Source organism: Cyanistes caeruleus, chromosome 10 (assembly GCF_971803275.1).
Source record: "Cyanistes caeruleus chromosome 10, bCyaCae1.hap1.1, whole genome shotgun sequence".
NCBI lineage: Eukaryota > Metazoa > Chordata > Aves > Passeriformes > Paridae > Cyanistes > Cyanistes caeruleus.
Window position 1 is genome coordinate 4,307,832 of NC_141710.1, and position 27,053 is coordinate 4,334,884.

The following is a 27,053-nucleotide window of genomic DNA, read 5'->3' on the forward strand; positions in this document are numbered from 1 at the left end:
GATCATGTTACTTAGATGCAGATTTCTGGTTCAAATTGAACACCCAGTTGGTTTAGAAGTTACTTCATGTTGGTGATGGTTTATGTAGCACCTTGAGGAGAAAAAAAAGTCAGTAAAGAAATAGTGATAAAGGTGCAGTTGCATGAAGGAAAACTCGTGCAAATTACATATTTTTGTCTGTGGAACTGCACTCTTAGGATTGATTACTAGTGGAGATAAACCTAGATTGCTGTAAAAAAGATGATTTCTGAAAAAAAAAATTGCTATAATGAATACTACAGTGTGTTTGTGTGTTGTTTGTCCTGTTTTCTATATGGGGAGTGCACATACAGCAGTGGAGCCCTTTATCTTGGCTCTCCAGAACCTGTGTCCATGTACAACAAAACAGTGCAGACAGAAACACCTTCTAATATCTGAGATGGTAAAACTGCACAGGGACTTAAGCCTGACCTGAATCTGCTGTATTAATCTACTGGTTAACACTACTTTTAATATGCAACTTGGAGAGAACCCTGCTGCTCTCGATGTCTTCTGTGCTCTTGGCTCCCTGTGCCTCGCTGCTGGTGTGCTCCTGGGCAGAACTGGTTCAGTCAAGCTGACACAAGTTTGGTTGTTTGAAGAGATTCTGCTCCTCTGGTTGATTATTCTCTTGGTTGAGTGTTTTCCCCAGGGCTGGTTTTCACTCTCAGCTGTGTGAGCAGCTCTGCAGCCTCTCTTCTCCCTGGATATCAAACCCAGGGAGACAGGTTCAGGATCTGGCTTTCTGCTCTCAGCAGTAGGTGTGTTTCCTTTTTAGGAGGATGGAAGGATTTGGCCAGTGTAGCCTTTGGAGGCAGAATAGTGATTTCACAAGGTCATTTATTGTGAAATAGCCTGTCTGTGGCTGAGCTGCAGCAGTAGCAGTGGTGGTCTTTCTACTGACATGGGTGAGCCCTAAAGACCAAAGTCTGTAAGGAGAACATGAGAAGCTACTACAGGTTGGTGGCAGCACACCAAGAGAGACTCCAGCCCTCTGAGGGTGCTGAATTTGGGTGCTGAAGGTGGCAGACCTGGGTGCAGTGCTCTGTGTCTGGAGCAGGTTCTGCCTTAGCCCTTCAGTCCTGCAGAAATGGGTGTTTTACCATGTTGGTCCCACAAGGAAATATCCAGAATTTGTCATGGTGAATTCTGCAAGGAAATCTTGAGGAGGGATCAAATCTGTCCATCTTCAGGTGAGGAGAACAGTTTAGGAGCTGGGATGGCACTTGTCTTTATGCTGTTGCATTGGTGGTTCATCAGAGCGTTTGGGCCCTTTTACAGACAGGAATGAAGTAGAACTTAAACCCCAAATGAAGGAAGGCTTTCCTTGCTCTGAATTAGTAACAAATTAATTAAGAATGCAAGTGGGTACAAGTACAGCTGGAGAGCTTTGTGACATTCCATGACACCTTTTTTCTCCATGGACATTTTCTCTTTTCATTTTGATGGTGGGTTTATTTGTTGCTGGAATGGGGAGGTGGTTGAAGAATTAAAGTTGTATTGGCTCATCTCAAGTTGCTTTGGAGTCTTTTGACGATAGATAGGTATTGAAAAGTATCAAATGTAAGGAAATTAATCTGCCTATTTATTTAGCATCTACCTACCGATACTTTGTGTTGTGAACTGAAAATAGGAGAAATAATTTCTCCTGAGAAAACTACATTTTAGAGGAAATGAGTGTCAGTCTGTGTTTTCTAGATGTTAAAAAGTAATTCAAGTAATGTCTTCCTGAAAAAAAGCAGATTTTCCTGCATGGCAAGATATTAGGAAAAATGGAAATTTAATTACCCAACTTAGAGAATCTATCTGAAAGCTGTGGTTTTTTTAATTTGGAAGAAACTCATCTATTGCATGACCTGCAGCAAGGCTAATATAAATATCCAAAGAAGGGATTTTTGGCCCTCAAGTCTGCAAAACTGGCTGTTGGATGTAAGCAGAACAGAAGTGGGCACAGTGTTTTCTGGCACTCACACAATAGTCAGATGTTAGTTGTTTTGTTCATTAGCATGGCTGGGATGCACCCTCCCCAGAAATGCCCATTTAAATCCTTCTTTTCTTTAAATTCTGCTGGGAAGCTTGACAGAAATACTAACTTCCTGCTCAGCTTTAAAAAATATATTGGACTAGATACAAAATAATCTGTCAAACTGGGGTAGAAATTTTGTCATGGGAACAATGTCTCCAGGCAGTGTGTAAGTTAACAAATCACTACAAAAATGTTCAGTTTTCTTTTTCAGAAAATGAAAAAATCCTTGCCATTATCCAGGAATATTGTTTGGCTTTGTCTGTACATCTCTATCCATATGATTTTGCAAGGTCCCTCCTGGCCAGCCTCATCTGCTCCTGGATCCTCTCTTGGGAGGTTCTTGTGCTTTGGGGGACTTGGAGATGAAGAGGTTTAGCAATTACACAGTTTCTGTCCCAAGTCTGAGCTAGTTCTGTGCTGAAATAATCCTAAGGGTTTGAAGGGATTATTTAATCACCACTCATCGACGGTTCCCCCCCCCTCCCCCCGCCCCCGTTCCATTGTTTAACATAAATGAAGTGATAGTCATCTTCTTACTAGAGTACTTTATTGCCATGAATTTTCTTGGCCTGACTTCTGAAGTCAAAGGAACCTCTCTGTGGTTTTGGAAAGCTTTAAAATAGTCCCCTAAAACCAGAAATGTTTGTCTTTGAGCAGAAAGTGTTGAGGGCATCACCCAGATCCTGCACATCACGTGCTCGGGGGCGCATTCGGTTTCAGCTGGAGCTCAGCAACTCCAGGTGCACCTCTGGAGTCTGCCTGCTACCTCCAGCTGTTGGGAAACAGCTTCTTTCTTGCCTTGTGTATGGAATTTGGTTGGTGGGAAGCAAGGGCAGCCTGAGGATGGGTTTGCCCTGGGAATTACTGAGGCTGACACCTTGCTGGGTGCCTGTGGCTTCATGCAGGGAAGAGTCTGGTTCCATTTGAGGCACCTTCTTAATCAGACAGAGCCTTCCTCCAGCTCACCAAATCCTTCCAAACAACCTGTGTTCTTCCCCTCTTGGGACCAGGGAGACTGTACTGCTGTCTCTGCAGGGCCAAAGGCCAAAATAAGATCCCATGACCAATAATAAAATGGTAAAACACCCATTTCTGCAGGATTGAAAGGCTAAGGCAGAGCCTGCTCCAGACACAGAGCACTGCACTGAGCCAACAGCACCCAGGTCTGCTACCTTCAGCACCCAAATTCAGCACCCTCAGAGGGCTGGAGTCTCTCTTGGTGTGCTGCCACCAACCTGTAGCAGCTTCTCATGTTCTCCTTACAGACTTTGATTTTTAGGGCTCAGCCATGTCAGTAGAAAGACCCCCATGTGCAGTTTGAAAGGAGCCTTGCTCTGCACTGAAGGGATTCCCATTTCAATCTGGAGCCAGGGGCCTGGAGGCAGCATGGCCTTGCCGTGGCCTTGTTCTCGGAGTTCGAGGATGTCCTGCCAGCACATGACTCACCGGGCTTGCCTCTGGCTGGGGCTGTTTGTTTGAAGTGCTGCTCTGCTGTTCCTGTGGGCAGAGCAATGGCTTTTAGTCTCCCTGCCTTGCCCACTCGTGGGATCCGTGTATTTTTGGAAGGAGTGGGTCGATTTACCCAGCACGTGCTGGAGGACTTGAGCACCAGCTCCTGTTCACTGCATGTCAAGTGCTCCCAGGCAGGAGCCTTCCTGAGGAATACAACTTTTTAGATATATATCTATATATGTGTTCCCCCTTGATTTCCACATAAAAAACCTGCAAGAAATAGGGCAGAAACAGTGCTTTCCTTGACTTCCACAGCAGCGAGCGTGCTGTGGCCGAGCACTGTTAATGAAAAGTCTGACAGCCTGTTTGCTTTTTGGCTCTGCCCTGTGCAGCCATATTAAAGATATCCTGTTTATAACAGCCGTGTCTTTCCGTGGCATTGTTCAGCTGGAGGCAGCCCACATGGCTTTTCATTCGGGAGTATTGTCCTCGCTCCCCGTCCTTCCCTTCCCGCCAGCGTGAGGGGATTTCAGACGGATTCCTGGCTCTCAGCAGCACCATCTTTGCTTGCTGTGCAGTAATGAAGAGAGTGCTGGTGTACCTGCTTTTGCCATACTGAAACAAGGGAAATTTTAAAGTGAATTTAAAAATGAAGCAGAAAAATAAAATAAAAAAAAAACCCTCTGAAAACTCCCAAAACAAACAAACAAAAATCTGAAGCCCCAGGTGTTAGAAAATGTCTTATAAATTCAATTGAATCTAGGTTGGATTGTGCACGTGGGCCTTCTAATTATTTGTTCTTGCTTCTGGTACTTACTATGTTTTCCCCTCTTCTAATTTAAATTAGGTAATTGCTCTAAGGCTATAAACTCTTATCTTCATCACAGGAAGTCTTAGTTTGCATTAATTACCTTGAATTGAAGCAGTGAGGCAACTGGGTTTTAAGTGTCTTTAGGGTGAACTTGAGGTTGAACTGAAGATGTCTTTTCTGCTGTTCTTAATCTATATTAAAATGTTCTTTTTAGCATTTTAAACATTTAATATGTTTAGATTTTGTGTACTCAACAGAGCTCTTGATCTTAATCTCTTGTTGTCTTGCTGCCATAGTATAAATTATTTGAATGGAACAAGGTTCTTGGAATCACAGAATCCCAGCATGGTTTGGGTTGGAAGGGACCTTAAAGCCCATCCAGTTCCACCTCTGACAGGCAGGGACACCTTTCACTATCCCAGGTTGCTCCAAGCCCCATCCAGCCTGGCCTTGGGCACTTCCAGGGGTCCAGGGGCAGCCACAGCTTCTCTGGGCAATCTGTGCCAGGGCCTCATCACCTTCACAGGGAAGAATTCCTTTCTAACATTGAGATTTTTGAATCTCTTTTTCAGGAAGCAAGAAGAAGGAAAAGGAAAGGCCAGAAATCTCCCCACCATCAGATTTTGAACATACCATCCATGTTGGCTTTGATGCTGTTACTGGAGAGTTCACTGTGAGTATTCCTGCCTCAGGAAACACCACGGGTCAGTGCTGCAGTGAAGCCAAGGCAGAGCTTTAGAATAAAGTGCGAGTTACTCTTGGTTTCTGCCAAAGAACTGTTTTTCCTGTGTGTTTGTACAGCACACTGTGATGTGTTAGTGCTTCTGCAATGTCAGTGTCACATCTGATGCTTTGTGTCACCTGGGAGAGCCCTCCTTGACAAACCCTCTTCAGTTTGCTTTCTTTACTGGGTTCTGTTTTACTACTGATCTTTGCTGGATCTGTTGAGTGTTTTTGTGTTCCCATTCCTCACATCTGGCCCAGCATACCTGGAGGAGTTGTGTCCTGTGATCTGTGTTTTCACCTTTGGCTCCCCATTCTACTCGCTCGTGTGCTAAAGGCTGTGCATGTTATGCTTTTATAGAAGGAATTGTTCTGCTTTTCAAAAACCTTTAAAATTCAAAAAGGATGCTTAAAATCCCCTATTTTTTTTCAGGGAATGCCAGAACAATGGGCACGGTTGCTTCAGACCTCAAATATCACCAAGCTAGAACAGAAGAAAAACCCCCAGGCGGTACTAGATGTGCTGAAATTCTACGACTCAAAAGACACAGCCAAACAGAAATATCTGAGTTTTTCTGCTCCAGGTGAGAGCCAAGTGTGCAAGACACTGAGGCTGGGAATTTGGAGCACAGTCTTCTATCTGTCAGAATGATAAATCAGGTTCAAGTGCTAAAATCAAGGTGCATTTCAATGAGGCACAAATATCCAAAGATGGATTTAAAACTGACTGGAAACTGGCGTTGTCCAGTTAATTTCCTGTTTTAAGTGGAGAGGGGAAGAAAGGGAACTGGATCATTGAGAACAGCAGCCAAAATGAGCCTGAATAGGCTGTGTTTATCAAGCTGGGACTCTGGGACTGGGATGAACTGGTTTTGTGCTGGAGGCCTTGCTCCTCCCATCTGTCTCTGAGCTTGATGTCACTAGCTGGTGACATCAGTGATGTAGAATAATTTGTGATTCATAGATGGGGGGACCTGTGTTGGGGGGCTGAGAGAAGGACTGTCCCACAAACAGGTGCAGTTTTACCTACTTTTCTTCCAAATTCTTTATGAAAGTAGCTTAGTAATAAGGCTTTGTAATATTCTTACCCTGTACTCCACAAAGTTCACTTTTTATTGCTTTTTCTCTGATTTTATGTATTCTGTTATTTGTCTGGTTTAGAAAAAGATGGTTTCCCTTCAGGAACACCAATGGTGAGTGTGTTTACTGTTATTTGGATATTGTGTGATGCAGACAAGTTCAGGTCTTCTGGACTTGTTATATCCCAAATCTTAAAGTATTAAATTGTATGAAGATTAAAAGTATAAAAATCAGGATTTTTTTTGTGGAATAGAAACATAAATTTGGGTTGTCAGTCGCATATTTCACTGCAGCAACAGTGCTTGAGTCTCGTAATAAAATGTAATAACTGAAGGATAGACTGATTGGTTAAAGTTATTTTCATTTTACATTTGTAAGAATTTCTTTCTCTTTTTGTGAAGAAAAAAAAACATGAAATCTTTAATATTGTTTATCTGTCTTTTTTAAACTTTGGTAAAAATGTAGACCAATGCCAAAGGTTCAGAACCATCAACAGCTGTGGCAGATGATGATGAGGATGATGAAGAGGCTCCTCCTCCCGTGATTGCTCCACGGCCAGATCACACAAAATCGGTGAGCAGCTGTAAAACTGACAAACCTTCATTCCTCAGCATTGCAGAACTTCTGCTTTTTGGGGAAGTGTTTGGGCAATAAGCTGCTGTAACTTTTTAGAGAAAACTTCTGTTTTTTGAATTTGTTAAGAAAATAATTAATTTCTCAGTATCAGTTGGATTAGAAGTTCTGTAGTTAACAGAATCATAGGATCATTTATCTTGGAACAGACCTCTCAGATAACTGAAATTTGTCGATTTATTTGTCAGTTTATGCTGAAGACATCCAATTATGCTTATCCTTCAAACCAACATGTGAGGAGGATTTTATTCCTAAATAAAACCTGTAGGCTGTTTATGTAGCTTTGTACAACACAGTGATACAGGTGTAATTTATTTGCTTTCTTTTATTTGATTGGATTGCAGTGTGGCAGCCTTTCCATGTACACTACCTAAACCCCAACCAATGGAAATTATAGATTTGAAAGCTTATTTCACCACAAAGTCATCAGCACTACAGGATCTGTGAAATGCTTGAGAAGTTGTTCATTGAATTTTAGGGTAGCCCTCATCTACACACCTTGGTCATGGTGTCCCAGAGATCCCACTTACTCCAGCTCCTTCTTTTTCCCTCTCTGTTGCCCACTTTTTCCAGGAGTGCAAATGTGAATTATGTTTATTTTTCTAGGGATATTGCTTTATAATTTCCCACTCTTTGGATTTAGACATATAAAAGGTGAGAGGTCCACAGCTGGATATTTCTGGAGTAGCTGTGTGTATTGTGAACAGCTCAGGAAGAAATTAAGTAAAGCTCCAAGAAATTAAATCCCTTAAAAAAACCTTAAGCTGGGGACAACTGGGAAATATTTGAGAATCTCATCCTTCTTTTCATGGCAATCAAGCATCTTTTTCCTTTAGATCTTAATAGAAGTTGATCTCACTATTAAATACTGGTTTCTGCTCTGCTAACTGGTATGGGTTATAAAGAATAAGCTGATAAAAAACTGAAAAACCCACTGTGGAATCTCCTAGCATCCTCTCAGTTCAGGAGGTGCCTGGATCTCTTTCAGAGGTCAGTAATGTTGCCAGAACCTTGTTTCACGGAGCTTTGATGTGTCTCAGGTCTAATTTCTGCCTCACTCCTGTTACAAAATGTTGCTTGGGGATCTTGGCAGGGCTGTGGTGGGTTCCAGCTGAAGGTCAGTGATGGCAGAGCAGGCACTCAGGTCTCTGGTCTTGCTTACAGATTTACACCCGCTCTGTCATTGACCCCATCCCTGCCCCGGCTGGTGACACCTGTGGTGACAGCGCCTCCAAAGCGGGGGATAAGCAGAAAAAGAAAACCAAGATGTCAGATGAAGACATCATGGAAAAACTACGTAGGTGCCTTCATTTCAGATAAAACAAAGGCTTTAGGGCTGGGGGGGAAATGTTACAGTTTTGCCCTCACCCTTGCTCTGTGTGCAGTGCTTGGGTAGCTTCATGTCCAGCAGCAGCTGAGAGCACTGCACTGGCTCGGCTCTGGAGTGCTTGGAGCTCTGTGGGGTGGAAAACAAGGATAGCACAGATTTGGGTTTGTATCCCATGCATATCACAGTGTCACAAATGAGCTTCCATCAAACCATAGTAACACAAAATAGTTTTTGCTATTGCTTGTTCCCTAACCATCTTGATTTTTTCACTGTGGTAATGTTCCCCTGAAGCTTTGGCTGTTGGGACACCAGCTTTGCTACTTGAGTTGACCCACTCTTGGGTCAACTCACCCTATCTTGGCCAGGCCAGCCCTGCTAATGCAGGGCAGTGGGATTGGACTGACTTTTTGATTGTTTTCTTTCTTCCAGGCACTATTGTAAGCATAGGAGATCCGAAGAAAAAATACACCAGATACGAAAAAATCGGGCAGGGGTAAGTATTGAGCTTTTATTCCCAGTGGGCCAGTGTTAGCAGCAGGGTGGTGGTCTCTGCTTCACACCACTTACTGTGCAGGCAGAGATGTTGCCTGCATTCAGCTGTGGTAAATCACAGAATCCCACCTAGTTAGGGTGGGAATGAGCCCATCCCTTAAAGTTCCACTCCCTGCCATGGGCAGGGCCACCTTCCAGTATCCCAGGTTGTTCCAAACCCCATCCAGCCTGGCCTTGGGTGCTTCCAGGGATGAGGCAGCCGTGACCCCTCTGGGCAGCAAACAGTAAAGTAAATAAACAGTGAAGGCATCACACAGTGGTGGGAATTTTGAATTGAAAACTGAAACAATTCTGTGTTTTTCATTTGGCTGTTCATGTGTGTTTATTATGGAGGGAGATGTAACTTGCTGTAACATTTTTCTTTCTCTTCACAGGGCTTCAGGTACAGTTTTCACAGCTATTGATGTGGCAACAGGACAGGAGGTAAGATTCCTGTGTCCATTTTTTGTTGAAATGTTCTTCTGTAGGTGGCCAGAATGGATTTGAGTGATTTCCTTCAGTGTCTCCCATTGCTGCTATCACCTCTCAGATCTGTTTGTCATACTCAGTGTGCCTTGTTCTATAGTAATCAGGTGATGAAAGCTAAAAACAGAGATTTGTCTTTCCAGTGAAAAGCAGAGGGAGTGAGGTGTTGCAGAAGTGAGTTTGGAAAATGGTTTATCCTTCAAGAATTGCAGGCATTGTTGTCTTATGTTTCCAGAAATAAAATTTTGTTTAGTCTTTGCACACTTGGCTGTGTCTGTCTCTAGGGAAGCAGCTTGTCTCATGAGATGCCCTTTTGTAGTCAGAATGTCTTTTCCATATCCTGCTCTTTGCTTTTATCCCTTGGTTTCTCCAGTGAAATTAGTGGCATTAGCAGTACCCTGTATGTTTGTCATCCAGTGGCCATATCAACCCAGAGGGCTTCTGGGACTTGGATTTTAGGAATTATTTGTCTCTGTTTAACTTCAGGTTTCCTTAATATTTTTTTTAATGTTTTTTATTTATTTCCTGAATTTTTTCTTTAGATTAGGCATTCTTTAGGTCACTGATAAGTAAATACCCTTTCAGCAATAACCACATTCATCAGTTCTGCATTGGAGCACTACATCTTGATAAAACATGAGCCTTGCCATCATCTCAGTGTCTCAGTGTACTTTGCTCTCTCCACACTGCAATATTTCATGTCCTCTTACTGATTGCAAAGTGAATTTTGGGGGCCTTTCTTTGAGCTGCTTTGCACTTTGCCAGGCAGTTGGTGGCCTGCAGCCTTCATGCAGTTCTCAGGTTTCCTCTGCTTAATGCCTGAGCACAGTGTTAGGTTTGTTCATCAGTAAGAGGAGCATTCCTCTTAGAGCTACACAGTGACAGAACAGGAGGGGACAGACAAAAATTGCCATAAGGGAAATTTGAGTTAGATATTAGAAAGCTTTTTTCCTCTCAGGCAGGATGATTGAGCATGACACAGGAGCTCAAGAGGGGTTGTGGAATATCTGCTCATTGAGGCCTCCATTCCAAACTCCCACAAGACCCTCAGCAACCTGCTCTGCCTCCAGTGATAGTTATTTTGTCACTCTGTGCTGCAGAATGATGAGAATTTCTTCCTTTAATGTCCTTGGCAATATAAAAACAATCATTTCTACAGGATGATGTTGGTTCTTGTGTTGGGTTTTGGAGTCAACCCAGGTTGTCTTGCAGAACTCCAAACTGCATCCTCAGAGTATTGGAGTTAATAGGGCTGGGATGATTCTTCTCCATTGTAAACTTTGTAGTACTTGTCCTTGTTAGTTTATTTCCTGAATGAGGTGAGCCTTTATCTTCCCTTTTCTCTTTTGGATAGTTTATTGAGTTAATGGCTTTGAGAGGAATTCCTTCTGTCTTCCAGCATTCCTTATACCAAACACCAGTTTGGTCAGAATAAAGAACAAAAAAACGCCTCACCTTGCATTGAAAGGCTCAGATTTTCTCTCTGAGTTGCTACAGGATTCTCTTCTGCTTCAGGCCTGTTAGTGTGGAATTGAGTGAATATCTTTCTATCTTCTGAATGCCCTTTGCTGTCTGGTCTGGCCTCTCTTACCATTTGTGGATCTTTTCAGCTGCAAGAGGATTATGCTGGCTGTGGGTGCAAGTTGTGTGCTGATCCAGCTGGATTCTTTTAAGTTGTATGCTGATAAATAAACAACTTGCCAACCACAACCTGTCCTAAACTCCTTTCATCCTGTTACAGGATTCCTTCTGCCTTTTCACTGTGTTAAGAGTGACTGAAAGGTTTGGGGACTGAGGTTTGAGATTGCTGTTTTATTTTGCCCTATTCAGGTGGCTATTAAACAGATCAATTTGCAGAAACAGCCCAAGAAGGAGCTGATAATTAATGAGATCTTGGTTATGAAGGAGCTGAAGAACCCCAACATAGTCAACTTCCTGGACAGGTAAATGCAGCCAGCTGGCTGATTCCTCATCCCAAGGGTTTCAGGAGGTTACCCCTCACACAGACCCGCTCTTCCTCTACCTAAGGGTCTTGGAAGCAGATGAGGCTGTCTGTAGACTGTCACCCTGCTGGCAGAAGGACATGCTTTTGGTTTTCTCCTTGCAGTTACCTCGTAGGGGATGAATTGTTTGTGGTGATGGAGTATCTGGCTGGAGGCTCTCTAACAGATGTGGTGACAGAGACGTGTATGGATGAAGCACAGATCGCTGCTGTCTGCAGAGAGGTGAGTGAGGAGGGGCTGGGCTGAGGAAGGAAGGTGCTCCCTGTATCCCTAATTTTTATGGCATGCCCAAGTTAGCACTAATTGCCACAATTGCTGCTGAAGCCATTGAATAAAGAATGAATGGTACCATGAGCAGAAATCAATATTAAAATTGCAGAAAATAACAAAATTAGGTTAAGTCAGGAAACTGGGGCTTTGCAAGTTGTAACACGAAATAGCTGCAGTGGTTTTTGAGGTGGGTGTTTGAGAATGTTTGTTCCATCACCAAACAAAGTCTGTGGGTTTGGTACCTGGGGTTCCTCGTCCTGCTGACAGTGTTAACAGAAAGATATAAATAATGTGGACTATTATTACCAGAATAATATGGATAAAGTTCAGGGGGGAGCAATAGAGAAGTTTAGAAGCTGAAAGGAACTTCTGTCACTTTTTTAACCTGGACTAAAGAACATTCAGAGACACTAAGAAAAAAAAAAAATCTACATATTCATGTATTCATCTACATTAATTCATAATGTAGAAAGGAGAAACAATAAAAATAAAAAGTCTTGAAAGCTTTGAAGTGTTTTCCAGGAGGAAGAAGGGGAATGGTGTTTGCTCACAGTTTGGAAGTGGATCTGCTGAAACAGGAGCATGTTAAGAAACATATACTAAAATAAAGATGAACTGAATGCAGACTGTCCCTGTCCCACTTTAGTTGTTCCCATAGTGTGTGGCATCTGTAGTTCTGTGCCTGTTAAGCTTTCTTTATGGATTTCTCAGGAAAATAATGTTCCAGAAGGCTGTAGCTGCAATAACTTCGAGGCTGCAGTAGATTTCAAATGAAAGTGTTAAAAGCAGCTGATATCACAGCTTATCAGTGGTTTCTGCCCTGAGGAAGTGCCAGCATCCAGCTCAGGCTTGATTTTATCAGGGCAGAAGGAGAATTGTGTTATCTGCTGTGCAGGAGAAATGAGGCTTTTGAAAAGCCCATCTGACTCCATCAGAATGATGAGTGTTTTTGTGACTCACCCCAAGGGAGGGGAGGGAAAGCAAACTTGCATGGTAACTTGTATGGACAGGGAATGGTTTCCAGAGAAACCAGAGCTGGAAGCAGAGCACCAAAAGAGTAACTATTTACTGTGACAGTAATGAGCTTTTCTGAGGAAGAAATCAAATACTGAACTTATTGTACTTCATCAAAACTATGCTGCCCAGTGTTTAGATACATTTAGTTTTGTAAATTTTTTCTAAAGCAAACCAAGATTAAAAAAAACAAAACTCAGTGGGGACATCTGTGCCAAGCTGCAAATGGCAAATGTTCTGCTTAGATGGAAAGAGAAAAGTCTGGCTTTTGTTCTTTTGCCTTTTTTTCTCAAATAAAAAAAAGTAAATTTCATTATGGTTCTGGGCAGAAACTTAGTGTGAAAGGTTTTCATCTGAAAACAATGCAAACCAGTATTGGTGCCTTTCAGAATGAAGATGTTTTACAGCCTTCACTGTAGAAGTTGTGTGGATGTTGCGCATGAAGCCTCACCAGTTCCTCTTGGTGATACCTCAGCCTGAAAAAGTTCTCATTTAATCCTTTATGGTTCCACTGCAGAATCTGTGGGATGTACCAAAATTAACATCAGGGATTTCTGACCACATCTTGGGTGATGAGGAGTTTAAAGGATGCATTTGTTAAGATAGGGAAGCTCCATGGTGAAATGATTTTTGACCTCCTGAAATCCAGAGTGTATTTTTTTAGCCCAAGAGCTTCCTCTGCTGGTTATTTTCAATAATACTCTTCTTTTCTTGCTCTCAGAGCTGGCTGAGGGTATGAACATGGCTTTGAATTTGTGTTCATGTACAGCACTTCTGTTTCTGGATGCTGAATGTTCTTTTTTTCTCTCCTATCCAGTGCTTGCAAGCTCTGGAGTTCCTTCATGCCAACCAGGTCATCCACAGGGACATAAAGAGTGACAATGTGCTGTTAGGAATGGATGGATCAGTTAAATTAAGTGAGTAGCAGACAATTGTTTCATTTTCTGTTTCCCCCTTTCCAGCAATCTCTGGCTCGTAAATCGGTGGAAGGAGAATTGGCAGGGAAATTTGTGGTGCTTTCTATTGACTGTGAATAATAGAAATCAATCCTGGTATAAAATATGTATCAGACAGCAGGTGCTGATACTCTGGGGACCCTCAGATTGGGGCTGTGAACATGTGGCCCAGAAGGATGTTGAAGCAAACCTGTGGCCCCGTGAATACGTTGGTAAATAGGAAGTAACTGGCACAGACAGTGAAGCAAAATGAGAACGGTTGCAAGAGCAGAGTTGCAGCAAACTGCAGTGGCTTTGTTAGGATTCTGGGACTTGATATTAATGCATCTGCTTCATTAAAAGGCCATTAACAAAAAAATTGGGCATTATTGGTCATGGATTGCAGTCTAGTCTTATCCTGTACCTTTTCTTGGACTGGAAGTGTAACACTTTTATTGATATAATCATGACAAACCAAACTACTTGCTTTTCAGGTAATGGTTATGCATGCATGGGCTTGTACATGTGTGTGTAAATAAAAATGATGTGAAAGCACTGGTAGCTGTCATGGCTGTTGAGAAAGAGGTGCATTATCTGCCTTTCTTGTATGTAGGAATGGACAAAGCACATACAACAATCAAAGAGATAAGGCAAAAAGGTGTGAAGCAAAAAGTGTTTTTAGTAGGAATTTGAAGTGCCATGAAAATGTGTCTTAGTAATATTCCTATTCTAGATGGCTTGCAGTCTCATTTTATTTGTAAGATGGAGTGTGAAGAAAGATTATGAGCAACCTGATTTGCATACCAGCATTGTTGGATGTACTGCTTGCTTGCAGGGAGGTTTTTTTTATGGATGTGATGTGTCTGTGCACAAACTGTGGACTCAGAGGCTGAAGAGAAGTGGACAGTTACAGCAGAGGATGTGGCTGAGAAGAGTTAGCTGGAGAAGGATCAAAATTGCAAAAGAGATGTCAAAGCAAAATGGCCAAAGGACAGAGTTAGCAGCTGAGTCAAAATCATCACCCCAGCAGATCGGGGGAGGATGAGGAGGAAGGAGACACAGGAGAAGACAGGAGTCAGCTGCAGAAATTCCCTGTATGAAGGGGAGGTGGTGTAAGCAGTGCTGAACAAGCTCTTCTGGGGCTGTGTGATTATACTGCTTTAGCAAAAGTTTAGGGTGGGAGAAGCTGCACCTTCTTTTTGAACTCTTCCCCTTCTCTGAGGGAATCTGGTGACAGGGCAGGTGTCACCACTGCAGCTACACATGCTGCTGGTGGGTGAAACTGGATTCCTGCCTGTTTTCTTCCTCTGTGCTGGTGGCTGGTGCTGGAGGCCTGGCTGGAGGTCAGGAAAACACACTGCAGCTGCTTTCCTGAGCTGTCATGGAAATGGGCTGTGCTGGGAGGTGACTGTGACACCTTGATAAGGCCAAAAAGTGCAGGAGGAACTTGGTGACTCCTATAAGTTTGGTTTTAGTTTGGTTTGTTTTTTTGTTTTGTTTTTTTTTTAAGGCAGCATTTTGACTGTCAAGGTGGGGTAGTTCTGTGTTAAATGGTCTTGGTATAACTTGGCATTTCCATGACTTGGCTCTTCTCTTAGCACTGCTTGGCATAACACTTCCAAAATCACCCTGGAATTTAAATTTCTCTCTCTCTTCTCTCCCTCTCTCTCTCTCTCTCTTTCTCTAACTTAGTGTCAATGCTAAAGTAATATCTGTCTGCTGCCTTAACTGTGTTCTTATTGATGCTTTACATGCCTGGGAAGTGGGAGTGCTGCAGCTGGATAAAGTAACATGATGGGACATGCATTGCTGCTGCACCTGAAGGCTATAGGAATAGGTGACTTTTCTCGTTTTCTTGAGTGTGGTTGTTCTCTTTGGTAGTTACCTTGTGGAAAGGTTTGTTTGTCCAGGTTCCTGCTGCTGAGTGAGGTAGCACTGCACTTCCCTGGAGCCTTGTTTCCGTGTCTGTCGGCTGTAGTACCTGTATAGATGGCCAAAGTGCTGTGAAATGTTGACCTCAGTAGCTGCACAAGTACAGTCTGTTTAGCAGGGCAGAAAGCCATGGATTGTGGATGGATTTCTTCTAATTCAGGCTGTGTAACACACCACATGCAGAACACTCTCCACCTGTGTTCTGCCTGATTGCTTATTTTGGCTGTTACCGTTCTAGAACTCCTGAAGGAAGGACTGGGTAAAACACCATTCTTCTACAGGGTAATTCTTGTTTCCAGAAGACAAAAGCCTTGTCTTCACTCCATGGAATTCTGCCCTGCTTAAAAGCACCTTCAGGTTTTGTATTTTCATTGCACGTTGGCTTTTTTAATATGGAGAATGTAGTGGGGGAGGAAAGAAGAAACTGCCCCCAAAAACCCCTCTCAATGAAATGTATGTTTAGCAGTAAGAAGGCTTCTAGGAAAGCCACTTCTTGGTGTACACCAGTTTAACCTCTTAAACTTGTGTTGTCCTGCAGCTGACTTTGGGTTCTGTGCTCAGATCACCCCTGAGCAGAGCAAGCGCAGCACCATGGTGGGAACTCCGTACTGGATGGCTCCCGAGGTGGTCACACGGAAAGCCTACGGCCCCAAAGTGGACATCTGGTCCCTGGGCATCATGGCTATTGAGATGGTGGAAGGAGAGCCCCCGTACCTCAACGAGAACCCCCTGAGGGTAAGAAGCCCTGGCGTTGCTGGAACTGGGGTGTTTACCACTGTCAGTAATTGTTCATTAATTGCATCTGCTTTAAAAAGAAAATGAAATGGGGCTTGGAGCAACCTGGTCTAGTTGAAGGTGTCCCATCAAGTTGGGCCTTTAAGGTACCTTTCAACCTAAATCAGTCTGGGACGTTGTGATTGTATTTAGATTTGCCTGCCCGTAAATAAAACACAAGATTTTGACCTCGGGCATCTGTGATAGTTTAGGGAAAATAAATCTGTGATGTTATGGAAAGTGCTGCTGTGTCAAAACATGAGATTTTCTTTGCTAAGGTCAGTATCTATTGCCAAAAGATTTTGAATGTTACTTTGCTACTAGCAAGAATAGGTTATGAGTGCTTACACATGTGGCATTTTTACAGTTCTAATCTCTGAAGTCGAGAAGTAGGCTGCCACGAGGCAGGTCAGTTTGGCATCTTTTAAAGCTTGGTTTTGGTTATACCTTATTCTGCATTTTACAGGCTTTATATTTGATAGCAACTAATGGCACACCAGAACTCCAGAACCCCGAGAAACTGTCCCCAATATTCCGGGATTTCTTGAACCGATGTTTGGAGATGGATGTGGAGAAAAGAGGATCAGCCAAAGAATTGCTACAGGTGAGACTCTGCTTCTTCTCACAGTGGGAGGTCCAGAAGGCAGAGTCAGGTCAGCCTGTGATGAGCCACACCAGACTGGCACCCTTCCTTTTTTTGTGTTTTCTCCTGGGAACTGTAGTGGGAGCAGTTGGTCGGAAAGATTTATAATATACTCCAAAATTAATCCATCAGAATCTGTGATTTCACCCTGCCACTGCCAAAGCATCCAGCAGTTTAGGAACTCCCTCCAGGAGGTGGCCATTGATAGCATTTGCATTGCTTTTCATACTTCCACTTGCAAATGTCCTCCTCAGAACTCCTAATAAAATAATCTGCTGGTCTGACATCAGTGTTCACGCCTTGAAAAGAAAAGTTTCCTTTCTCCCCACAGGGTTCTGCCCTGTGAGCTGAGCACTGGAGCAGTGTCCTTGCCATCGTGCCACCATTTCTCCTTTTAGTTTTGAGTTTAAATACTTTCTGTGCACTGAAAAAAAAAGCTGGTTTGTTAAATGAGATCTGCTTGTGGGCAGCACTGTGTTGAAGGAGTGAGAGAATCACTGATGCCATTACTCTGAGGCAGATAAGTAGCTGGCTTTACTGGGAAAGCCTCTACACTATCTTCCTCTCATTATTTCTTGTTTAGATCTTTGTTTTGCTTATTGCAATTGCAGCTTCAGTAGTCACCTTTTCCAGAAACAGTGAGGTATTCCAGGAGAAGCTGCACTGGGCAAGGCAGTGTGATCCCAGCCAGCTTGGGATCGTCTTGTCCTTGCAACCATGAGGACAAACACATGAAACAAGTCAGCAGTTAAAATGCAGGGTCATTGCTGCCCAGCTCCATGGAAACATGAATCCTGCTGGAAATCAAATATTCAAAAAGCTTGTCTTTGACTGATTCCTCATGTTTCTGTCTTCCTGGCAGCATCCCTTCTTGAAACTGGCCAAACCTCTGTCCAGCTTGACGCCACTGATCCTGGCAGCCAAAGAAGCAATGAAGAGTAACCGCTAACATCCTGCCACAGCCTTCTTCCTTTTTTGTTTGTTTGTATTTTACAAATCTTTATAATATATGAAATTGTTACACTTCGGGGAGGGGGGAGGGAAGGGATTTTTGTGGGGGTGGGAAACGTCTGTAAAAGGGAAGAAACTCTCATCCAGAAGACACCCAAAATACATTGTGGCGACTCTAGAGATCCCTGTCCGGGGTCCAGAAGGAACTGAATTACTGGCCTTTGTGGGTTTTTTTAATTCTGATTTTTGTTTCCCAGACAGCCCAGAAATACCACTTGCTGTGCCTGGGGCTTTAAGGGGTTTTAATGACTTCGCTGTAACAGCTCCTGTTGTACCCTCTGGGTACTTTCAATACTTGAATGACAGATTCAAGCTTTCAGAGAGCAGTACTAATTTTACCTGCTGATCTCTTTGCCTCTCCTCTTCCTCCCCTCTACCTGCAATCCCTGTGGGAAGCTCCCAATGACCAGATTGACGGCAGGTGTGGCGAATGTGAAGGTACATCTTGCCCCTCATTTCTTTTCCGGATTAGCTGTCGCTGCACTGTAGAATCAACAACTTGGTTACTTAAGGAATCATAATGTATGGAGAAGGTTTTCACTTTTTAAGATGAATAAGGAGAGAGAGAGAGAGGGGGAAGAGAAGTATTCAGCTGTTTCTCATGCCTGTGCTCTGTGGACATTTTTTTAATCAAAAATGTGGCCTCTTTGTAGAACCCTAATGATCGGTCAAGTCTTTGGATGTGGGTTATGGATGTGTAGGTTGGGGTCAGATACTTTATTTATGATCAAATGATCAGTTCTAGTCAGGGCAAGAAAAAAAAAATTCCAGCTGTCTTCCTGTCTGCTCTTTTTTCCCCTGTTAGACTTGCTGGCCAGAAGCTTGAGGGACAAGGTGCTTGGTGCAGTGGGTGGTCACAAACATGTATCTGTGCTCTGACTTGGGCTTTGGAAGTTACGCTGGTGCCTTTGACTTTTTTTATTTTACATTTCCCTTCTTTGTATCAAATACATTTTTGTATATGTTGTAATTTCCCCCCTCCTTCCCCCACCAAGCAAATAATGCATCAACCTATGGAGTTGTCAGAGTTTAAAGTATTAGAGCTATTTTTTTTCCAGTTCTGTATGTGCTCCATTTGTACTAATGAAACCAGAAGAACAAATAACCAGATCTGAGGACACTGACGATACAGGATTTTGGAAACATGACCTGAACAGATAATGATGAAGGCCTGGAGATGCCAGAGTTGTGAGATGAAGCAGAGGGGAAGCAGTGCTGTCAGACCATCGTGGGGCCTGTTGGACTGGCTGGTGTCACTCTGATCCTTGTCACCAAGGACGTTGGGCTGGCCAGGATGGCTGCAGTCAACCCTTCAACACAACAAAAAGTGCCTCCTCCTGAAGGACAGCAGCAACCTGAGCAGTTGAGTTCTTGGAGTGTTGCCAGGGGTGAATTAAGCAGAGCCTGTGCTCCTTCTAATGCTACAGTCTTTGCATTTCAGCCTCCCCAAGTGTTTTAGGAGGAGCCAAGTAGTACCAATGTGCCAAATGAGTCTGTGGAAGAACAACCATGACTTCAGTGGGATTGTATTGCATTCCCAGTGGGGCAGGGCCTGGGACAGACAGAGCTGTGGTTGGGTGTGGACAGAGGACCCTGAATAAAAATTTTTTGCACACTTTTCCAAGCTTTGCTGGCAGGGGATAGAAGTAATTTTCAGAGAATTTCAGTATCTATATAGAGAGAATGACATTTTTGGGGACTGGTAGCCAAGGTGTGACAAAACAAACTTCCAGGTGAGAGTGGCTGGGCAGGACAGCAGGGGCTGTTTGGGGGGATGGTGGAGGGGAGCAGGGCTGGGGTCTCACAGCTCCTGGGGGTCGTGTGGAGCCAGCAGGGTGCCTTGTTGGGCAGTTTCAGCTTGTGTTCTGCTCCTGTGTGGTAGTTAAAATCTGTGTTGGGTTAATTATCTTAAGATAAATCGTTCTAGCTGTAAGTCTGAGAACAGTTACGGCTTTAAATTTTAAATTCAAGGAAGTGTCTCATGCCAGGTAAGGAAATCCAAGTGCATTTGTCTGGAAAAAAAGTTTATTATGAGCCATGGACACTGTAACCACCCTGGTTTGAGTGTGTCCCAGCTCCTGGGTCAAATGGAGCACTGAGGAGGCTTGGCTGAGGAAAAAACCTGTTGTACCAGTGCTTCCCTCTTTGTCCATTGCTGGCAATGGACTTGGTGAAACTCCTTGTGCCAGAGTTAAACTGGGAGCTTTTCTTTCTTTCATCTTTTTGTTTTGTTGTTTATTTTTTTTTTTAATGGCACAATCTAGATAAATTTAGCTTTTTTAAAATAGAAAACAAGAAATCATAAGTAATTTTAACTTATTAGTTCACTTTTATTGGTGAATGAGAACGGTTTAAAACATATATTGCAAAATTTGTCCAATTTAGCCTTGCTTAGGAGACGATTTCCAAAGATTCAGCTATCCTAATGCACAAAACTTGGCCCAGTCCCAAGTTCCCAAATTGTGTGTGTGACCTGGGACGGTGTTCAGCTCCGAGGCTGGGAAATGCCAGCATCCCCCTGGCCCCACGAAGCAGCTGCTCTGTGGTGAGGTTTCCATGGGGATCAGAAGTGGGGCTGGCAGGAGAGGAGAGCCAGGAGAAGATTTTTGGGCTGTGCTTTTGTGTCTGGGGGGGTCGGGCATCGCTTTTCTGAGGGTGTCTGCAAGGTGAGAAGCTCCAAGGCGTGGGTTCTCCCTGGTGGGAGCAGAGCAGAGCCCTTGAGTGGGTGCAGGGCTGTCAGCTCTGCTGTGGCACTGGGGCTGCTGGAGATGATGGGAAGGGACAAACTGCATCCAGATGTGGGGATTCCTGTGCATCCCTCTCGGGTGTCCCCCCAAGATCCCGAGTGGGGATCAGCAGTGCATGTGATCCCTGGGAAATGCCAGTTGGGCAGCTTGTGGCTGAGGTGTGAGTGTGCAGGCAGTGTGACATTCCTAGGATGTTGTTATCATAGAACAAACCAGAGTTCTTATTAAAAGCAACCATGGAAGTGAGCACTTTGCCCTGCCTTAGGTGTTAATGAGACTAATTGTTAATGAGATTCCCTGGCTCTCTGTGCAGGGAGGTGCAAAAGTTTGGCTACAGCAGATGGGTCCTGTTGTCAGAGGGGCTGGGGAGGGAGCAAAAACGTGATTATGGGTCTCTCCAGCTGGAATTGAGTCAATCAATCTCTCTGGTCTGTTTTTCCCTCTGTTCCTTATGCTGTTGATGGGAATGGAAGTAGGTGCAAGCTTTCTTTTTATTTTTTTAACTGTCTTCAGATGTTAATGTTGCCTTTTGTGTAATTTAATCCCATTATGTTATTTAATTGTTACTGCAATATTAACTACTGTATTTGTTGACTTTGTTTAATAACTGTTCTTTCAGGGCTAGAAATAAACTTTTAAAAAACCTTTGGGGTTTTTTCCCCCCTTTTCCCTGTCATGAGTTTATACCTTTGAAGACAAGAGTATCTGAAAGAGTTCATGTGTCGGTGTTTTACTGAGATTAACAGAATGTATTTGGAACTAAGCTTCTTATGAATGCTTTAATGACAGTGGATATAATTTTATGTTATACCAGCCTGTTTCTTTTAAAAATTTTATTATTCATTGTTGTCAGTACCAGCCTTGGGATCACCACAAGCTTTCCTTGCTGACATCCACTGTCTGTGCCTCCCAGAAAAGCTCTGGATAGCTGATGGGAGGAGAGCAGCTCCCAAACACCCTTTTCACCCACTGTGGAAGAGATCCCTCGCCCTCCATGTGAAGGGAACAAAGCAAACACCAGCCTGGCCCATCCTCTTCTTCCCCTCTCCATTCACCAGTGCTGGGGTGGGACTGATGGGCCCAGTAACCTCTGGCCATGTGGTGATGATGGAGGAGCTGTTCCCAGCAGCTCAGCTTTGTTGCACCATGGCTGCCATTCAGTATCCTGCCTGTAAATGTGCCACAGGATCCATGGGCATTGAGCTGTCCTGCTGTCTGCTGCCTTTGCTGCATCGGACCACGGGAGCGATGGCACCGGGTGCCGACAGCTCTTGGAGCACTTGGGATGAGATCCCTGGTGCCTCTTGGCCTCCAAGGCTGCAGAGAGACACTTTTGTTTTCCACTGGACCTACAAAAAGGCTGTGGGGTGTTGGCCTGCCAGCCCAGCCAAGGACAAGGAGGGATTTGCTTTGGGGTTGAGTCCGGGTCAGTTGGCTGTGGGCAAAGTTCCTGCCTCAGCTGTGAATGGCGAGGACTTGGCATGTCCTGTGTTTGCTGTGTGTCACTGGGAAATGGGCTCTTCCCCTTCCCTGCATGTCACACGAGCTCTGCCTTACACTGACAAAGGGAAATGAAGAAACCACTCATCTCCAGCTTCACCCAGACATGAGAATGCTGTTTTGCTCACAGCCTGTTCAGGGTTGTCAATTTGTTGTAGTATCTTTGTCTTTCTGTCTTTGTGTGTTTAAACTGGTGTTCTCTACCATTTAAGTGATTTGGCATTTAATTTCTGGGGGAAAAGTGGACAGGAGAAGAAGGTGCCTAGTGGAACTCAGGACTCTCAGGATTTTGATACTCACAGGAGAGCAGGTCTTTGGCTGATTTTGCCTTCATAGCTGCGAGTTGCAAGTCCTTGGTAAATCCTCCTGAGTCTTGTGTGAACTTGCTCATCCCTTGCACGTGCCTGCCTGAGACTAAACCCAAGAGCAGCCCCATTTTTTGAGGTCATCTTATTCAAGATTGGGTATTTAAAACCTAGTTCTTGAAGGCAGTAAATTTGGGGGCAGTAATTTCTCCCTTTTGGGGCTGCTGTTTTACTACAAAGCCGAGCACAACTGTTTGGACTGCACCAGGAGCATGCTGGTTAAAACCAGGGTGGGGGAAAAGTGAGAATCCTCATTTTCACTGTGGGGCCTGAAGAGCATTGTTGGGTTTCAGTGCAGTTCCCATGGCTCCAGTGCTGGAGCACAGTGCTGTCCATAGATCCCTGCTCTCAGGGATTTGTACAGCTGCATTTCCCCCACCCTTTTTTAATGTAACTTGCATTTTGCTCTCAAGATTATTTTTAATAAAAACAGCCATCCTCAGTCATGTGAGAAAGCAGCATGAAAGTTTGCTGAGCTCAGCCAAGCTCTGGTTATTGCTCTCCAGATGTGTGGTGGAAGCAGGATCTTCTGAGAGCTGTTTTCCCTGCTTTGAATGCAGCCTAAGGAAGGATTTATTTTCCTTGAAGGAGGGGAATGCCACCAAGTGAGAAGGATGACTTTCTGTGACTTCTCTGCCTGCAGCATGTTAGGAAGGAGCAGGGCAGCACTGACACAGCTCATCATGCTTTTCCCAGCTGGTGTCTGCAGTGGGAATGTCCTCCAGCACATCATCACTTAAAATCACAGAATCAGGCAAGTTGGAAAAGACCTTTAAGATCATCAAGTCAAATCCATCAAGATTTCAAATCCCCATTGTCCTGAGTGTTGAAACAGCCTGTAGGGATCTGGTTTGGGTTTTTTTTTTAGTGAGATTTTCCCAGTGGGAAGTTAGGAGTTGCTCATTCTCTTTCAGGCACTTAACCCAGACTTGTGCTTTGGAGCTGTGTTGAGTCTGTGCAGAGGAGGGAGGAGCAGACAGGCTGTGTCAAGGCACAGACACATCTCTGTGCACAGGCTCCACGTCCTGGTGTTTCCTGCAGGGCTCCTGGACAGTGAATCCAGCTTGGTGCAGCTGTGGATCACTGCTGGGACTCAGGGCAGCCCCTCGGAATGGTCTGGAGGGGAGACATGCCCACACCTTCCTCAGGACAGAGGTCTTCTGGGATTCCTTGAGGTTTCTAGAGCCAAGGATGACCCATCTTTGTTATTTTTAGCTCTCAGTGAATGCTTACTCTAAGGATTTGGGATTTTTCACAAAGCACAATTAACTCTTGGATCCCCTGGAGCCTTTTTCCCTGCCTGACCATGGAGGGAAGCCTGCCTCAGGTTCCTGCTGCCTTGTCACAGCAGCTGGGAACGTGTGGCTGCTCCTGGAAAGTTCTAATCCACCCCCTGCCCAGTGAAACTTCCCTTAAATAACCTTAAAACTATTTTTTTTTCTTTTTTTTCTGTAGCTGTTGCCTCTTTGAGGGTGGAAATAATATGAGGGTGTACTAGTTTGAAATCAAACCAGTGAGAGATCGCAAGTCAGAATTATAATTTAATAGGAAAATGATAAAAAGAATAAATGCAATAATATCAAAAACACTGACAGAGTCAGAATACAGCCTGGAACCCTGTTAGGGTGATGGTAGTCGTCCAGATGAGGTGGTCTTGTTGAAGCGTGATCCTCTGGAAGAAAGGGGGTCTGGTCTTCAGCTGAAAGTCCAGCAGTAGCTCCTGTCCTCTGGAAGTCCCGTAGGTAAGGGCTGCTGTGGTGTTCGAATTCTCAGCTTATATCCAGTATGGAATGCTTGGCTCCTCCCTCGGGGAGGAGCATCTCACAATGGGATGGTGAGTCATGAGATAAGGCCTTGATGAGCCATTAACAGAAAACAGTCCAGCAGGAAGTTATCTCTGAGTCATGCAGCAAGGCAGTGGTGGGCCCATTAACAGGGGACAATACAGGGGGAAGTTATCTATGAGTCATGGGGCAGGGCATTGATGGGCCCATTAACAGAAGGTAGCCCGGGGGGGGGGGGGAGGCAGGGAGCACTGCCTCACCTGGTTTCAACAGTACATGAGGATGGTGATAGAATATACTGCAACCCAGGATATAATCCACCCCTTATTCTATTACCATCTACATAATTCCAAATCAGTACCTTCCTTAAACTCCACACACACACACACACATATATATATATATATATACAATGGAACCTTACACACAGTTCTCACTTAAAATGAGGTCTCCTTGTGGCACACATCGGGTTTCCCCATCTTTCCGCATTACCCACCAAGTGCAACCAGGTCCTTGAGCGAAGACAATCCCACGGATAGGTTTGCTCTTGCCTGAGGTGGGATTAATCCAAACAGTCTTTCCTAACATACCTCTCATGTGTACCACAGGGACTTTATCTCCATCCACCGTGTGCAAGGGTTCAGACTGGGCAGGACCAGCTCGATTGATGGATCCTCTGGTGTTAACCATCCAGGTGGCCTTTGCTAAGTTCACTTCCCAATTTTTGAAGGTTCCTCCACCAAGTGCTTTTAGGGTAGTCTTGAGTAGTCCATTGCACCGTTCAACTTTCCCAGCAGCTGGTGCATGATAAGGGATATGATAGATCCATTCAATTCCATGTTCTCTGGCCCAAGTACTTACGAGGCTGTTCTTGAAATGCGTCCCGTTGTCTGACTCGATTCTCTCAGGGGTGCCATGTCTCCAAAGGACTTGCTTTTCCAGGCCCAAGATGGTGTTCCGGGCAGTAGCATGAGGCACAGGGTATGTCTCCAGCCATCCAGTGGTTGCTTCCACCATGGTCAACACGTAGCGCTTGCCTTGGCGGGTTTGGGGAAGGGTGATGTAGTCAATTTGCCAGGCTTCCCCATACCTGTACTTGGACCATCTTCCACCGTACCACAGAGGCTTCACCCGCTTGGCCTGTTTGATTGCAGCGCAGGTCTCGCAGTTGTGGATAACCTGTGAGATGCTGTCCATAGTAAGGTCCACCCCTCGCTCACGAGCCCATCGGTACGTTGCATCTCGTCCCTGATGACCAGAGGCATCATGGGCCCAACGAGCTAAAAATAATTCTCCCTTGTGCTGCCAGTCCAGATCCACCTGTGATATTTTCACCTTGGCAGCTCGATCCACCTGCTCATTGTTACGGTGCTCTTCATTAGCCCGACTTTTGGGTACATGAGCATCCACGTGTCGAACCTTCACGATCAGCTTCTCCACCCGAGCGGCGATGTCCTGCCAAATCTCAGCGGCCCAGATGGGTTTCCCTCTGCGCTGCCAGTTGGCTTTTCTCCAGCGATCCAGCCATCCCCACAGAGCATTAGCTACCATCCAGGAGTCAGTGTAGAGATAGAGCCTCGGCCACTTCTCTCTTTCAGCAATATCTAAAGCCAGCTGGACAGCTTTAAGTTCTGCGACCTGACTCGATCCACCCTCTCCCTCGGTAGCTTGTGCAACTCGTCGTGTGGGGCTCCATACAGCAGCTTTCCATTTCCGGTTAGTGCTTACAATTCGGCAGGAACCATCGGTGAAGAGGGCATATCGTCTTTCACTCTCCGGTAGCTCATTATATGGTGGGGCTTCCTCAGCACGTGTCACTTGCTCCTCTTCTTCAGAAGATAATCCAAAAGTCTCACCTTCAGGCCAGTTTGTTATAATTTCCAGAATCCCAGGGCGGTTCAGGTTTCCAATACGGGCACGCTGTGTAATGAGGGCAATCCATTTGCTCCAAGTAGCATCGGTGGCATGATGCGTGGAAGGAATCTTTCCCTTGAACATCCACCCCAGCACCGGCAGTCGGGGTGCCAGAAGCAGCTGCGCTTCAGTACCAATGACCTCTGAGGCAGCTTGGACTCCTTCATAGGCGGCTAAAATTTCCTTCTCTGTTGGGGTGTAGTTGGCCTCGGATCCTCTGTAGCTTCGGCTCCAGAATCCCAGTGGTCGACCCCGAGTCTCACCAGGCACCTCCTGTCAAAGGCTCCAGGACAGACCATTGTTCCCGGCTGCAGAGTAGAGCACGTTTTTCACTTCTGGCCCCGTTCTGACTGGACCAAGGGCTACCGCATGAGCGATTTCCTGCTTGATCTGGGCGAAAGCTTGTTGCTGTTCAGGGCCCCAATGGAAATTGTTCTTCTTGCGGGTAACCAGGTAGAGAGGGCTCACAATCTGGCTATATTCAGGAATGTGCATTCTCCAAAAGCCTATGGCACCTAGGAAAGCTTGTGTTTCCTTCTTGTTGGTCGGTGGAGACATCGCAGTGATCTTATTGATGACTTCAGTGGGAATCTGACGCCGTCCATCTTGCCACTTTACCCCCAGGAACTGGATCTCCCGGGCAGGTCCCTTGACTTTGCTCCTCTTGATGGCAAAACCAGCCTTCAGGAGAATCTGGATGATCTTCTGTCCCTTCTCAAATACTTCTGCTGCCGTGTTCCCCCACACAATGATGTCATCAATGTACTGCAGGTGTTCTGGAGCCTCACCCTTTTCTAGCACAGTCTGGATCAGTCCATGGCAGATAGTAGGACTGTGCTTCCACCCCTGGGGCAATCGGTTCCAGGTATACTGCACACCCCTCCAGGTGAAGGCAAACTGAGGCCTGCACTCTGCTGCCAGAGGAATGGAGAAAAACGCATTTGCAATATCAATGGTCGCGTACCACTTTGCTGCCTTGGATTCCAGCTCATACTGAAGCTCCAGCATGTCTGGTACGGCTGCACTCAGTGGTGGCGTGACTTCATTCAGTCCACGGTAATCCACCGTCAG

The 27,053-nt window shown here is 44.8% G+C and overlaps 1 protein-coding gene across 5 annotated transcripts in view; it reads left to right on the top strand.

The window, feature by feature from the left end:
- The window catches only part of PAK2 (p21 (RAC1) activated kinase 2), a 44,395-nt gene extending 23,331 nt beyond the window's left edge, over window positions 1–21,064 (top strand). For 3 of the 5 annotated variants that reach the window (XM_086843211.1, XM_086843214.1, XM_086843213.1), the window contains 13 exons: window positions 4,880–4,980; window positions 5,464–5,614; window positions 6,192–6,223; window positions 6,576–6,683; window positions 7,908–8,040; window positions 8,503–8,566; window positions 9,000–9,048; window positions 10,921–11,033; window positions 11,198–11,315; window positions 13,195–13,294; window positions 15,783–15,979; window positions 16,485–16,622; window positions 17,524–21,064. In XM_086843211.1, the coding sequence (XP_086699337.1) occupies window positions 4,880–4,980; window positions 5,464–5,614; window positions 6,192–6,223; window positions 6,576–6,683; window positions 7,908–8,040; window positions 8,503–8,566; window positions 9,000–9,048; window positions 10,921–11,033; window positions 11,198–11,315; window positions 13,195–13,294; window positions 15,783–15,979; window positions 16,485–16,622; window positions 17,524–17,610 (1,391 nt within the window). In that variant the 3' untranslated portion in view covers window positions 17,611–21,064. The remainder of the gene's footprint in view (window positions 1–4,879; window positions 4,981–5,463; window positions 5,615–6,191; window positions 6,224–6,575; window positions 6,684–7,907; window positions 8,041–8,502; window positions 8,567–8,999; window positions 9,049–10,920; window positions 11,034–11,197; window positions 11,316–13,194; window positions 13,295–15,782; window positions 15,980–16,484; window positions 16,623–17,523) is intronic. The other 2 variants (XR_015274218.1, XR_015274219.1) reach the window with 1 other exon arrangement.
- Window positions 21,065–27,053: the final 5,989 nt, after the last annotated feature.